Source organism: Acomys russatus, chromosome 22, assembly GCF_903995435.1.
Source record: "Acomys russatus chromosome 22, mAcoRus1.1, whole genome shotgun sequence".
Taxonomy (NCBI): Eukaryota; Metazoa; Chordata; class Mammalia; order Rodentia; family Muridae; genus Acomys; species Acomys russatus.
In genome coordinates this window covers 26413262-26429561 of record NC_067158.1, presented here as the reverse complement: position 1 = coordinate 26429561, position 16300 = coordinate 26413262, and the positions used below count along the sequence as shown (strand labels likewise).

At 44.6% G+C, this 16300-nt stretch overlaps 1 protein-coding gene across 1 annotated transcript in view; it reads right to left on the bottom strand.

The window, feature by feature from the left end:
* Positions 1-16300, bottom strand: part of Htt (huntingtin) — a 153563-nt gene that overhangs the window by 51098 nt on the left and 86165 nt on the right. The window contains exons 30-35 of the mRNA XM_051165062.1: positions 10521-10598; positions 9691-9914; positions 8522-8600; positions 8227-8388; positions 3403-3458; positions 2424-2572 (exon numbers count right to left, since the gene is read on the bottom strand). Coding sequence (XP_051021019.1) covers positions 2424-2572; positions 3403-3458; positions 8227-8388; positions 8522-8600; positions 9691-9914; positions 10521-10598 — 748 coding nt within the window. The remainder of the gene's footprint in view (positions 1-2423; positions 2573-3402; positions 3459-8226; positions 8389-8521; positions 8601-9690; positions 9915-10520; positions 10599-16300) is intronic.

Below are 16300 nucleotides of genomic sequence, written 5' to 3'. Positions count from 1 at the left end.
CACCATGTGGGTGCTTGAAACTGAACTGAGGGCCTCTGGAAGAGCAGTCAGTGCTCTTAGCCACTGAGCCATCTCTCCAGCTTCAAGTCTGTGTATTTGATATTTGCATCTTTAACTAAATCATCCACAATATGATAGTTTAACTTATAAAGATTAAGAGGGCTGCTTATCAATGCCTCTGTTCAGTCTATACTCCCCTGTAGATGGGGCTTCTCTGGCATTCTTACTTGTGGGGTCTGCAAAGCTCTCAGGATGCATCCGTACGAAAGGTCAAAAGCCTCTAGACCAGTGGTTCTCAACTTGTGGCTTGAGATTGCCCTGAGGGGATGTATGGGGGATTCTTTTTTTTTTCCCCCCTTTTCTCTTTTTGTTTTTTCAAGACAGGGTTTCTCTTGCCGCCTTGGCTGTCCTGGACTTATTTTGTAACCAGGCTGGCCTTGAACTCACAGAGGTCCACTGCCTCTGCCCCCCACCCGTCTCATGCTGGGATTAAAGGCACGTGTCACAACGCCCACCTAAGGGGGAATTCTTGAACAATTCTTTCACAGGGGTTGCATATCAGATACATACATTATGATTCATAACAGTAGCAAAATTATAGTTATAAAGTAGTAACAAAAATAATTTTATGGTTGTAGGGGAGGGGGTCACCAGAACATGAGAACTGTATTAAAGAGCCACAGCAGCATTAGGCAGGTTGAGAACCACTGCTCTAGACTCCTGGCAAAGGAACAGGCAGAATCCAACAGGGAAAGGTTAGAAGATTGATGTTAAAAAATATAAAGAAAAAAAACCCCACAACATATTCTTTTTGGTCACTGCTGCTGCTGCACAAGTCAGGGCCTTGCTCAACAGCCCAGGCTGGCTACGACTCATGGTCCCCATAAATGCCATTAACAGAGGTACACACTATCACGTCCTGGTACAGAACACTCTAAAAATACACACAGCATTTCCTTTTACAGGCTAAAGGGGGATAGCTGAGTGAATAACCATTTGTTATGGTTCTTATTTAAGCTTTGCTAAAATAATCAGGCAGCTATGGCATTAAACCCAAGGAAGTGCTGGGGTAAGGCAGCCAGGCTATGGTGGCCAGGCCTTTAATCCTAGCATTCAGGAGGCAGAGGCAGGCAGATTTCCATGAGTTCAAGGCCAACCTGGTCAGTCTATAGAGTGAGTTCCACGACAGGCAGGGCTGTTACACAGAGAAAATCTGTCTCAAAAAACTCAAACCAATCAACCAAACAAACAAGAGTTAATTGTAAAGAGAACTTTAGTTTCCTGATAGTTCTAATTCATTAGCCTTTTACTGACATGTTGCATGTTTACAAAATATAGATAGATACAGAATTCAAAGTGTTGTATATTAAACATTGAATAGCTTCTCTTCTAAAATATAATGTGGCAAGGAAAATGTCCAACCACAATGCAAAAACCACTGGTAAAGAAATCAGAGTTTATAGTTAGCTGGGTTTAGTGGCACAAACTAATTCCAACACCCAAAGGCCGCGGTAGATAGATGGATCTCTGTGAGTTTGAGGCCAGACTGGTCTACAAGGTGATTTCCTGGACAGCCAGGGCTATACATAGAGAAACACTGTCTCAAACAAACAAACAAACAACACCCCCCCCCCAAAAAAAGATGGAAAATAAATCAGAATTTGGGCAGGGAATGCAGGTCAATTGTAGAATTATTTGAATGGCATGCAAGACACCCTGGGCTCAATCCCTGCACTTCATAGTCCAGGAGTGGTGACCATGCCTGCAATCCTAGCATTCAGGATGCAAGAGGAGGATCAGGAGTTCTAAGCATTCAAGTCAGCATGGGATATATCGAACTTGTTTCAAAAGAAAACAAAATGCCAAGTAGTGGTGGCACACTCCTTTGATTCCTGCACTGGGAGGCAGAGGCAAGCAGATCTCTGAGTTCAAGGCCAGCATGGGTCTACAGAGCTACTTTTAGGACAGCCAGGGCTATACAGAAAAACCCTGTCTTAAAAAAACAAAACAAAACAATAACAACAATAACAAAAGTCAAAATTTCATTATGACAAGCTAGCTCAAATTTTTTTGTGAGTGTAGAGTTGTAATCAGAGGTAAAGAAAGTGCTTAGCACATGTGAGACCCCAGAGTTGAGCCTACGCTCGACTCTAAATAAAGGCCAAAGCAAATACAAATGACAAAGGAAAATGTTGATTCATAAACAGAGACATTTATCCAGCATCTATCTGTATTTTAATGATGTCATTATTTTTATGGTTATTCCCCTAAGTAGTTTCTGAGTAAGCAATGTGCTGCTTTTTCATCTTAAACATCCCTAACCTGTGTGCATGCATGCACATGCCTCACATTGACCTGTAGTTCACAGTTAAAAGTGGGTGCAGGTGAGACCAAAGACAACAAGCAAAGATGCATCCCATTACCATGTGTAACAGCCTTCCTTCCACTGGCCATGATGCCGTCACACAGCTGGATGATTTTAGGAATTCCAATGATCTGTTTTGAATGGTAGCGTTCATAAGACAGTAATACCAGGAAGAAAAATATATTTGGAATAATTGCCTCTGATTCCCTAGAAACAAAAACACCCATTTAGACATTTCTTTTTAAAAACTAAGGCATGTAATCTGCACACACAGCATAAAGTAAGTCAAGACTCAACCCCAGGAGAAAGTACTAGGGTAAAGCAGACCCCACCCGCACCAGTGGTCTTCCTGCCTCTGATAGGGAACCTGCAGCAAGAGGGAGGCACCTGAAGCCCTGGATGCCAGCAGGTAAGAGCTTTCTAGCTCTCCATTTTCCTTTCCTCTCTCTTAAGGAAAGATACCAAGGAGAAATTCAGACACCAAAGAGAAAATGTTCCCTGGTCAAAACTACAGAGTTGAGGTATCAGTCACATAATCAAAGCTGGGAATCTAGATCCCAGGGACCTTACAACACTCTCTGATGCTACACTTTATAAACTACTTGTGAAGAACTGTAATTTTCACAAATTGCAAATCTGTTAATGTGTACTGCAAGATTATTAAAGCTTTAATATCTAGAAGAAAAAGTTAATGTGCCTAAAGTTCACAATCACCCCCTTTACTAAACTATGACCTAAAATTATTTCCTCTGAAGTTAAGGAACAGGGTTCCACTGGGTAAAATATCACTTAGTGACCTGTCACCATCATCATAGACTGAATGTGAAATGAAAACACAGTAATGATTAGATGCACAACTGTTTCTAAGCAAGTCTTGAGAAAGGTTTTCAGCAAGTGTTCAGAGGAGTAAAAGTGGAAGGCATGTAAATTAGGCTTCCATTGGGCACCTGCAGCACTTGAAGCACCTGTCACTGTAAGGACCTAGGATTTCATGTGTGTATATAACAAGGACAACTGAGGCAACTAAACATCAGTACCTGAACTGGCCCACTTCAATGTATTCAAACTGCTTCAGCACAAAACCGATGAACACCTAATGCAGGGAAAGAAAAGCTGCCATCAGTCACAGGCTTATAGCATAAGAGCTGGGTTTCTTTTCTTCTACTGATCTGTGCACCATTCACAAACACCTACACAGAAGATTAGCTTGTTTATAATCAAGTTCTCAAAGCTGCTCTGTAGTCAGGTGACTGCAGAGTATCTCCAGACAAGCCTTAGGAACACACTAGTCAGGGAAGACAGTCAGGGAAACTAAGGCAGGGAGATGGAAGTTTGAGGCCAGCTTGGGCTACATGGTAGGACTCTGCCTCACAAAACAAAGAGACTAAACACAAAGATGAGGCCTCAAGTCCTGTAGCACACAATGCCTAGACACACGCAGAGAGGAAGGACAGCCCTAGACACGGAGACAGTACTTGGGCTGAAGAGGCAGTCTATTTCACTCTCACTTTCTCTAAGATTTCATCTCTCTGACAGAAGTTCCCACAGCTGAACTACCAAACTTACATCCTGCTTTGCAGATCTGGGGCATGCATAGATATATTCAGCAGAAGCTTGGTAAAACAGCATCTAGACTGAGTTTGTGCCCCAGTTTTCTGCATTTATGCCTCTAGGGGGTCCACTGATGAAAGCCAATGGATCAAACAGGAGGCTGGAGAGTGTTCATGGTACAGACTTCCGCCAGTGGCAGGGTAGGAAAGCTGTGCTGGAATGAAGCTCAGGGGCCCAGAGTGAAGGACATACATGCAGATGTGGGCACAGCACACAAAAATCTACAAGTTTTCAGCCTTTTCAATGTTAATTAACAAGCAGAAAATTTAAGAAGAAAAATAACTTTCTGTTTTAGAGAAAACACTCTGGATAGAATGGAATGACTACAGAAATAATCTGGTAAGATAGCCAAGTCTACCTAATGGATCTACTAGTGAATTATTTTTTTACATCTATGATAGAGACCATGATTTCTACCTCTGCTGAGCAGGAAGGAGGAAAGTGAGAAGTAGGAGGTGTTCTCCCTAAGACATCCATCAATGTTCTGGAGGCCTCAATCCTATCCTCCTGGTATAGCCCCAAACCTGTCTCCTCTACAGTTCATGGCTCACAACTGCAGACCAGGTTTTCAGGGTATGGGAATGAAAGAAGTACACTATTGTGGTTTGAACAGGAAATCTCCTATGGCCTCCAGCTGACAGTGTTGTTGGGAGGTTATGTAACTTTTAGGAGGTAAGCCTTGCTGAAAAAAAAGTATGTCCCTGGGTACAGACTTTGAATGTTTATAGCCTCACCCTACTTGCTGAATGTGGTCAGAGATGAGAGCTTTCAACTTCCTGCTCCAGCACATCCTTGCCACAATAGACTTTTTATTTTGGATTTTATGTATTAAAGTCTTGCCTGCAGATATGCCTAAGTAACACATGCATGCAGTGCTTGTACAAGCCATAAAGTGTCAGATTCCCCAGAAATCAACTCTGGGTCTTCTAGAAAAGCAGCAAATGCTCTTAACTGCTGAGCCATCTCTCTGGTGACCATGATGGACTCTAATCCTTCTGGAACCATAAGGCAAAGTAAGTTTTCTTTCATATGCTTCTTTTGCTCTTGTATTTTATGTCAAAGCAGTAAGAAGTAATTCACCGCTTGCTACTAGGAGTGAGGAGGTGCTGTAAAGAACCTCACTCTGTTGTTTTTGAAGGAAAGTGAAAGACTGGCACTTTGTAATAGGAAAGTGTTTACAGGCTTTAAGCAGAGCTTTAATGGGCAGTTTTAACAGAAGCCTAGGAGACAGTGCTGAGAATAATGCCTGGCTCCTGAGCTTTCAGAAAGAAAACAAGATCTCTATTGCCAAATGGGCCAGAGGCCATTCCTGTGATATTTTAGCAAAGAATCTGGCTGCCTTCTGCCCTTGTCCTAAGAACTTGCCTGAAGCTTAAATTAAAAGCTAATAGACTAATTTTTTTTGGTGGAGGAAATTTCAAAGACAACATAACACTGAGTCTGTGGATTGGTTATTACTGATAACTCCTATGCAGGTCTACAGTGAAAAAGAACAATTAAGGTAGAAAGAGATTTTTTAAATGTATAGCTTGGAGAGAAAAAGAGTACTAGAGAACTTAATGTTGCTCCCAGCCCTAGATGTATGCTGAAAAAGAAGCTGTGGCTGGTAAAGAGATTCCCGCCATTAAGGAGAGGGTTCCTAGTCTCCATGGTAACAATGGGGGGGTGCCCTAAGGGAAATGCCTTACCCAGCTAGGTTTTGGCCTTGTGAAAGGAGAATGCCTGAAGGGTTCCGTGCTCCTAAAAAGCAACGGCTTCTACCTAAGAAAGCTGTTGCTAGTGTGGTCAAAGGGGTCAATGCTGTTGGCTAAAACTTGAGTTTTCCATGAGGAACATGCTTTAGAGGCACAAGAAAATGCAATAGTGAGAGGGTCTTGGACTCTTTTGTGGTTTCAGGGAGCTGTAAAGGCCAGGCAACATGTGGCAGAGGAGTCTTTGCAAGACCGCCTGAGAGGCCATTGCATAAAGCTGTGAAGGATAAAGTCTGGATTGTGATGGAGACCCCAAGATGTTTCAGATGCTAGAGCCTGAGCTATCTGCAAAGAAGAATAAAAGCAGCCTAAGAGGGATGAATATTGTAGCAGCAAACCTCAAGGGGCTAAGCCACCTAAGCGATTAAAAACTAAAGGGCAGACACAGGACACGGAACTACAGGTTTTGATGTTTGTGTTAATCCTGAGATTTGCCAGAGAAAAACAAGTTCCACGATTTTGAGCCAAATTTGAAGCAAGCATTAAATACTCATCAAGATAGATTTCTGTCAGGACCACACCCTGGAATCCCCAGTTGTGACAGGACACCAGCCACAAGACACATCTTGTAGTGGCTATTTAAAGACAAACCAATATAGCCATGAGATTTCCCTTTCTTTCTTTCTTTCTTACTTACTTACTTACTTACTTACTTACAAGGTTTCTCTGCATATTCTGCCCTGGACTCACTTTTCTACTTTGTAGACCAGGCAGAGATCTGCTTGCCTCTGCCTCCCTAGTGCTGTGATAAAAGGTGTGGGCCACCATGCCCAGCTGAGTCCCCTGCCCCCGTACCCCATATGGCCTTGTTATTTTCTAAGAACTACAACTCCCAGTATTTCAGGAAGTCACCTGGTCCTTGGGTGGGTGGGTGGGGTTTACAGGCTAACTTTGGGTCTTACAGTTTGTCCTGCTGGATTTCAATCTTACTTGGGTCCAGTATTTCCTCATTATGTCTTTATTACTCCCTTTTGGAATGGGAACCTATATTCTTTACCATTGTATATTAGAAGTATGTAATTTGCATTTTGATTTTACAAATCCAAGGGCAGTACAGTTAAGAAATTGCCTTCAGTCTCAAATGGGACTTTGGACTTTTAAACAGTGCTGAGACTGTGACACTATGGGGACATTTGACATTGAACTAAATGCATTTTGCGTTATGATATGACCATGAGCCTATGAGAGCCAAGGAAGGAGTCTCCCCAACTGGCACATCCTTGTAACTCACAAAGAAAGACTAGCTAGCTCAAGATTACAGCACAAAAATGGTGGTCAGTTTCTAACAATCTAAAGTCAATTTCTTTTCAGAGAAGGCACAGACATAAGGTTTCCCCGAGAAGAGAATGTGTGTTCCAAACATGACGAGTGGAACCTTGTGACCATAGGAATTGCATGAGGAAGTCAAGGTTAGTTTGAGGAAAGGGTTCAGATCCAAGTTACACAGCCCCCAGCACGGTGTCGAACTGAGGTCCTCAGTTATCGGCCTGCTGAGTACATCAGTGCTTGAAATTATGGGTCATAAACAATATCTTGGTGTTTTATTGTCATTCTTTTATTATAACCCATTGAGTCCAATTGTGCTGCCTATGTGCTAGTCCTGCAAAGAAAACTGGCACCCCCTCACCAGCAGCCATCAACTGCCCACATTGGAGTGGGTCTCCTGAACCCCACCCAACCATGCTGGGATGTTGACTGGTCTGATCTTGTACAGGTGACCACAGCTCTGTCATATCTAGAAGGCAGCATTTCACAGAGCTCTTCTCTGTCCTCCAGCTTTCTGCAGTGTTCCCTGAGCCTTACAGGGAGAGCAGGCCTGATATTGTCCCATTTAGGGCTGTGCACTTAATAACCACTTATTTGACCACAAACCATTGAAAAAAGAAGCTTCGCTGATCAATGTGATCACTTGTTTCCATTTTTATTTTATTTATTTTTAGTTCATTGAGACAGGGCTTCTCTGTATAGCCTTGGCTGTCCTGGAACTCACTCTGTAGACCAGGCTGGCCTTGAACTCAGAGATCTGCCTGCCTCTGCCTCCCAAGTACTGGGATTAAAGGTGTGTGCCACCACTGCCTGACCGATGGATGACGTGTTTTTAAGAAGTCTGAATTTTGGGCCAAGTGTGGTGGTGCACACCTTTAACCCCAGCACTAGGGAGGCAGAGACCAACAGATATCTGTGAGTTTGAGCCCAGCCTGGTCTACAAAGTGAGTCTAAAACAGCCAGGGCTCTGTTATACAAAGAAACCCTATCTCAAGAAACAAAAAACAAACAAAAAGTCTGATTTTTGCATAAATGCCTGCTCCACAAGAATAAATCATAAATTATATCTTAGTATTTAAAAACAGCTTATTTTGAAGTTCTGAGTAGGTATACAGATGTGGAAAATTCTAAAGCCTAAGCCCACTGGAGCATGGTACAGACTTGGGACAGTGTCTTTTGAGTAATTTGCATTCAGTTAGGAACAGATAGTGACGACAACGCATAGACACAAACCTGATCTGAATCCAGTAGACAGTAATTGACCCGTAGCTGAACCAGCTGTGCCAGCAAATCCAAAACCTGCTTCTGCAACTGCACCGATGTTGTTGTGGTGTACTGCTTCAGTGCTTTTATAACGAGAGGTTCAAATAATCTAATGTGATTGTGAATAGCATTCTATAGGGAAAAAGAATGAAAGAAACCACAATTGCAATTAGAAGCTTCTGGCAGTTAATTTAGAAAGTGCTGAGCTCCATTTTCATCCCTGTGGCACGGTCCACATGCCATCTCTAGCTGTAGTGCCATTCACCTTATCTGCACGGTTCTTTGTGACGCTTGTAAGGTTCGTCTTCAATTGGGCAGACACTTTCTGGAGTACATCAAACCACCTGCCAAATGGCCAAAAGCAGAAACAACAAATATAATAATCTCCTCTGTACTCAGTCACACATTATTTCAACTTCATGTTCAAGAAATCAGGACATGTCAAAATGAGACTTAGAAAGGCCACTGGCTGCATAGTCAGCATGTGTTACAGTCAACAAGACTCAACTAAGTGTACAGATGTGCAGCACCTGCACTGTAGCTACCAATGCTACACAAGCCCATGTTTGTTTGCTGCTCCAGAAAACTATCTAGCACACTCTCTAAGAGGGCTGAGAGAGAGGTGAATGCTGTCTGGAAGGTAGGTAATATCACTTGGCTTTCTTGGGGAAAGACTGATGGAGGTCACAAGTCCAACATCAGCCTAGGAAACATAAAGAGAGACCCAGCTCATAAAATGTTTGAAAAGACAGCAAAGCAGGTGCTATGGGCACATGCATAAGCACACCACTGAGATAAAGTCAAGAATAGAAGTATTTTCCTTGATTCCAATATTGTCTGATCATCATAAAAAGGAAAGTAAAGATTCCACTACCGTTACTACACAACGTAGCATGTCATATACTTGATAATAATTATGATAATTTAAGAAACACCTTTTAGGGCTATAATGTAGCTCAGTGATAAAGTGTGTGCCTAGCATATGAAGCCCTAAAGAGGGAGAAAGGGAGGCAGGCACTTTCACATTCCTCATATCAAAAAGATTAACATAAATTCATATAGAAATCCAGAATAACACACCCCAGACTTCTCTGTGCCCTTCACTGCCTGCTATTTTTAAGATGGTCTTTTGCATCATAGAACAAGGAAGCACCACTGACACATGTTGCCTTACTATGAAGAATGCTGCTCATGATCAGAGTAAGTACCAAATGCTTTCCATAGGCAAGGACACTGGATGTACCACTTCTAGTCTGGAGCAAGATTTGGAAGTTAGAACTCATGCTTCTCAGGCGGCCGGCATGGGTTCTTCCTCTCCAGCCTGCCACCTCTGAATAGCAGACTACACCATAGCTCAGCCAGTGGCCTTCAAGGCAGGCGTACGTACACATTACTTATCTCTGTATCAGGACAGATTTGCAGCATAAATATTACCCTGAGGCATCATGCTCCTGCTCCGCCTGCACCATATTCCTCAGGCTGGCATCAGCCAAGGCCTGTGTGAAGTGTGTGTATGGTGCCATAAAGCAGTAGTGATATAAGCCTGGCCTCACACTGGAAGAGCCAAGGCGCTGTGCTCGGCATTGAGACTTGCTGGGGTTGGAAGATAAGCCATCAAACTGTGAGGCCAAGTTTGTCCCAAAGAGAGTCTTCAATAGCTAGAATGAAAGAATCAAAACATCAATACTTCACTTAATATAGATTTAACATAGACAAGCAGCACTGGCCTGTCCATAATCCCTGCTAGTGGAGAGGGGTTAGAAACAGGACTGAAATAGGCAATCCCCAAGTTCCAGGTGAGCCCAAGCAAGGTCATGTTTCAGAATTCAGAAAATCTCAGTGATAGAGTACTTTCCTAGGATGTACAAATACCACTAATAAAAGGAAAAAGGGAAAAAACAGAAGTAGAAGTAAAGACCCTCTAAGACTCTCCTTTCCCAGTGGCAAATCCAGCAGGAACATATGATGGAAGGTTTTGTTGTAAATCCCTGAATCAGTAAGTACCTCAGAAGATCCCACTGTGTGGTACCACTGTCCCTAGGATTCTCTGTGCTTCTAAATGAAACTAGTACTTTAGACACAAGACCCCTGGGATGGGTGACAAAGGCAAAGCAGTGAGGACCAGTGCTGCTTTTTGACACTCTCTGCCTCCTCACAGTTCCAATCACGGAGCAAGCAAGAGTGACAGCTAGGGGCACCCAGACCTTCCTAATACTACACTGGAGGAGTTAGCCTAGATCCCAAAGGACAGGAAATAAACTCACTTGTTGAACACAGACAGTTGCCATCATTGGTTCTCTACTAAAGCAGGATTTCAGGTATCCAAGGACTTCTTCAACACACTGTGAAAGGAAGAATACAACATGAAGTGATTCAAAGGTGACCCATTACTGTTACCAATCAGAAACTGCAAACTGCTTTCTTGTACATTTATACGCCCAATCTGTCAGTCAATCATTTAGGAAATAATCAAATACCTACATCCATCCCTGTTTTCAGGACAGGCACTATGAAGTGTGCAAAGGAGCTAAAAGTCCTGCATTTGTGGAGCCCCAAATACGATCAGCTGAACAGAATGCTTAAGGCACTGTGAGAGGCACTGCCAATGAGCCTCACTGCAGTCTGTACAGAATACTCAGTGTGCTACAGAAATGTTACTAGGTGCTACAAATATAGAGAAAGAATACAATTCCTGGCCTTCCAAGAGTTTCACAATTGCCAGGAACCAGGTCTCTACCACAGGCATCACTATACAATATAATATTGAGAGGTTTTCATTTCTGCATTTACTCTCTTCGCCTGAAATGACTAAAAATGTATTTTAAAGAATCCAGCTTTGACATTGTAATTTTCAGACAGTGAACATCATCAGGCCATAAATATCAGTGATCCTGAAGGGTGAAAGACAAGCGAGGCCTCAGGATGGTCCTAGATAAGGGTCTTAAGAGCATTCCCAGGCTGTGGCACAACAAGGGGACATAAGCCAAGCTGAGGGGTAACAGTGAGCCCCCAAACCCCAAGAACACAACAGCTCACAGGATATGGTACCAAGAAGAGGTGTCATTCAGAGATCCCTGCAGATCGGGGGAGGGTGTTCCTGGAGTACTCCAAAGTCACCTGTAAGGAAGCTACCAAAGCCAAGGCTTGAGAACCAATCATCAGAAGAACTAAGGGAGCAGGCTGGCACTCCCACAAGGCTGGGCACAGCTCCCGCTGTCACCAGCACACAGGCACTGGGCAGGATGTTCAGTTTGGCTGACTCTTTTAGAAGAGAAGAGTAACAAAGCCCTGTTTAGGTGACGAAGCCCTATTTAGGTGCCACAGCGACCCACCTGACAAGCTGTAAAAGCATGACCAGGAAGAGCAGCTGGTTTTCATTTAACAGCACTAGATTCCACAACATAGCTGAACACAACGTAACAAAACACAGAAATACCCAGCATTCAACAGGAAACTTCACAATGTCAAGCATCTAGTTGAAAATTATCAGGCAAGAAAGAAAAACAGGAAAACCCAAACAATATCAAAGATAAACATAATCAATTAGCCAAAAACCTATAATGGAGATTTTAGAGTTAGCCAAGTGCATTAAATCAGTCATCACAACTGTATTTTAAAAATTAAGTATGGGCACAAATGGGACATCTATATTATACACCTTTCCCGAGGTTCAGAGACTATCTCAGAACAAGGGGCAGAATGATTGTAAGAACCAGAGGTCAGAGAGTAAAGCAATGTTTTCTTGACATGAACTGCCCCACCCCTAACTGAGGAGCTATAGACAGCTGATGGCTTCTGAGAACCAGTTGTGTTTTTTTAAGAGCATAGAGCCTGTTTGGTTTGCCATACTCTGGTGGATGGTCTCACACTGAGAAATATATGAACAACACAAAATGGAATTGATGAATGCGTATATTAAAAAGGGGAGGACACAAGGAGTACAGGGGCTGGGTAAAAAGGGCGGGGGAGAATATAAGAGGAGGTACATGGGGGCAGTTGGAAGTGAAGATGATCAAAATACATTGCATGACCATTTCAAAGACTTAACAAAGTATTTATTTAAAACAGTGAAGTAGGGGCTCCGTGGTTAAAAGCACTTGTTGCATAATTATGAGGGGCAGAATTCAGATCCCAGAACCCAACATAATAAGCTGGGTAACCTGTGCACACCCATAACCCTCCAAGGAGAGAAGAGATAAGACTGCTGGACTTGCTGGCTTCCAGCACAGCAGAAAAAAAATGGAATGTCCAATTTAGGAAAAGACTCCATCTCCAATATGGACAGGTGCATACACACCTAACGTGCATAAACACACACACATACACACACACACACACACACACACACACTCACTCACTCAAAGAAATAATAAACAAATAGTTTTAAGTTAAATAAAGATAGGAGATTTAAAGAGATATAAATCAAGCTTCTAGTGATAAAGACTATCACATTAATGATGAAAGATACAATGGCTGTGGTGTCCCTTTTCTGACCACGTCCCCTGGATGGGGAGGTCTGGTGGCACTCAGAGGAAGGATAGCAAGTTACCAAGAAGAGACTTGATATTCTAAGAGCATATATAGGGGGAGGAGGTCTCCCTCAATCACAGACATAGGGGAGGGGAGAAGGGGGGAAGTGGGAGGGAGGGAAGAATGGGAGGAAACAGGGGAAGGGCTAACAATCGAGATGTAATATGAATAAAATAATAAAATAAAATAAAAGATACAATGGCTGGAATTTCATAGTAAAACAGAGGTGAGGAAAGAAAAGCTTAGAGAACCTAAAGACTGTAATAGAAACTACAAGAGAAAAAGGAGATCAAGTGATTAAAAACAAACAATTAAACCTAAAAAGATGGGTTGAAAAGACAGTTATGAGCAGATGCTGTATGCAGGGGACCTGAGTTGGGTTCCTAGCACCCACATTAGGTGGTTAACAACCACTTTCAACTCGAGCTTCAGAAGCCCTGGCCGCCTCTTCTGAAGTCTGTCAACACCTGCACTCATATGTACATATTCACACACTGAGAGACACATAATTAAAAATGATAAAAATAATGAATTTAGAAAAATAAAACCTAAATTGTTAAAAGAGTAACAGTAAGCTAAGGACAATTTTAAGCAACCAAATACGGATTTTTAGAAGTTAATTATAAGATCCTTAAGACAGGGTGAAGAGAGATCCAAGATGGCGGCGAGCAGTGTGGACCGCGTTTGGAGGCTCCAGTGAACAATTCAGGGAATTGCACAGATTTCTGAGCCAGGAACACCGAGGTCCGAACATCACGGCAGCAGGAGTGCTCCACGGTTCGGAGGGACCAGGGTGCGGAGGACCTGCGTGCCCCTGCACACGGGAGGAGCGTGGTTTTTCTCTGATCGGAGCGGCAGCGGCAGAGGCGGCAGCACCAGCGGCACCAGCAGCGGCGGCTGAGGTTTGCAGCTCATAGCCTTCCGGTGGAGGCGAGTGGTGTGGTGGCTGGTGGGAATTGCTGCGGGAGAGGGGACTCGGGGCAGGATTTGGGTCGCGTGGAGCCTTTGGACCCAGACTGGACTCGGCGGACAGTTCGCCCCAGAGTCCCGGGTATTGGCCCGGCCCAGCAAACAATTCTGCCTGAGGCACTAACTCAGCGTGGCCATAGCTCCCCTGCTGTGGCGCAGGCTTAGTTGAGCACGCTGCTCTACGCTAGGCACTACCTCAGCTCAGCGGCAGCTCCCCTGCGGTGACACAGTCTGGGCGGAGCACTTGGTTTCACCACAGGCGCTAACTCAGAGCAGCCACAGTTCTCCTGCTGTGGCGCAGGCTTGGTGACGTGCTCGGTTCCATCCTAGGCACCACCTCAGCTCAGCGGCAGCTCCCCTGCGGTGACACAGTCCGGGCGGAGCACTTGTTCCATCACTGGCTCTAACTCAGAGCAGCCACAGTTCTCCTGCTGTGGCGCAGGCTTGGTGACGTGCTCGGTTCCATCCTAGGCACCACCTCAGCTCAGCGGCAGCTCCCCTGCGGGGACACAGTCCGGGCGGCACTTGTCCCACCACTGGCGCTAACTCAGAGCAGCCGCAGTTCTCCCGCTGTGGCGCAGGCTTGGTGACGTGCTCGGTTCCATCCTAGGCACCACCTCAGCTCAGCGGCAGCTCCCCTGCGGGGACACAGTCCGGGCGGAGCACTTGTTCCACCACTGGCGCTATCTCAGAGCAGCCGCAGTTCTCCTGCTGTGGCGCAGTCTTGGTGACGTGCTCGGTTCCATCCTAGGCACCACCTCAGCTCAGCGGCAGCTCCCTGCGGGGACACAGTCTGGGCGGCACTTGTTCCAACACTGGCGCTAACTCAGAGCAGCCGCAGTTCTCCTGCTGTGGCGGAGGCTTGGTGACGTGCTCGGTTCCATCCTAGGCACCACCTCAGCTCAGCGGCAGCTCCCCTGCGGGGACACAGTCCGGGCAGAGCACTTGTTCCACCACTGGCGCTAACTCAGAGCAGCCACAGTTCTCCTGCTGTGGCGCAGTCTTGGTGACGTGCTCGGTTCCATCCTAGGCACCACCTCAGCTCAGCGGCAGCCCCCCTGCGGGGACACAGTGCGGGCGGAGCACTTGTTCCACCACTGGCGCTAACTCAGAGCAGCCGCAGTTCTCCTGCTGTGGCGCAGGCTGGACAGAGCTCTCGGTTCCACCAGCTCTAAGACTCTGGTTGGACACAGTGTACAGTTTGAATCCAGAATTCCTGGCTGAGATTGGTGGTCAGTTCGGGCCCTGAGTCAATAACTGACCACAGCACGCACTTTGGGCCAAAAGGCCCTAGTGGAGCTTGGTGCGTAGTCCCAGCCCAAAAATTCTGGCTGGGCCCTGTGTGCATTTTGGGCCCAAAATCCCTAGCTGAGCTGGCAGACGGTTCTGGCCCTGAGAATCTAGCTGAGTTCTGCCCGTGGTTCGGTCCCAGTGCTCCTGGCTGGACTTGGCAGGGAACACAGAAGGCTGTGGATACCTTGGCCTGACCCAACGCTCATTCAGAGACCCAGAATAATTGCAGGATCCACAGCAGAGGGGGACTGAGGATCACTGGCTGTGAGAGACCAGAACAACAGGGCTAACCTCCTAACATCCACACCAGTGAAGCTTTGAGCTCGCAGCCTAGGAAATCGTAAGAAAACAAGTGAATCTATCGTCAGACACCCTCCATTCAACTCTGGAAGCTACCCAACAAAAACAAAGACGGCAAGATGTCTAAAGGACAACGAAAAAGCATACGCAAAAAACCCCAAAACAACATGGCGTCTCCAGTTTCCAGCTATCCCAAAGAAAACCACCCAGAGAACTCAAATACAACGGAAATACAAGAAAATGACCTCAAATCCTTAGTAATGAGGATGATAATGGAGGAAACAAATAAAATTCGTAATCAAATGCAGGAAGACGCAGACAAACAGTGAGAGACATAAAAGAAGCACATAGAGTGGAACTGGAAAAATTGCAGGAAAATGCAAACAACCAGATGAAAGAAATAACTAAAACGGTTCAAGCTCTGAAGACCTATAAAGAGGCAATGGAAGAAACTCAGGAATATACAAAAAATCAGATGAAAGAAATCAAAAATCAGTTCAAGATCTGAAAATGAAAATGGATTCAATGATAAACACACAGACAGAAGAAAAACGAGAACGTGAGGCCTCAGAGAAGAAGGCGAGCAACACAGAGGGAGCTTTTCTAACAGAATCCAAGAGATGGAAGAACGAATCTCAGGCTAGAAAGATACAATCACAGATATTGAATCAACCATTAAAGAAAATGCCAAATCTGGAAAACTCCTGACACAAAACATCCAAGAAATAAAGGACACCATGAAAGAAGAAATTTGAGGATAATAGGCATTGAAGAAGAGAAGACATCAGACTCCAGGGCCCGGAAAATTCTCAACAAAATCATAGAAGAAAATTTCCCCAATCTAAAGAAAGAGATGCCTATAAACATACAAGAGGCCTACAGAACACCAAATAGAATTGACCAGAAAAGAAAAACTGCCCGCCACATAATAATCAAAACACAAAACATGCAG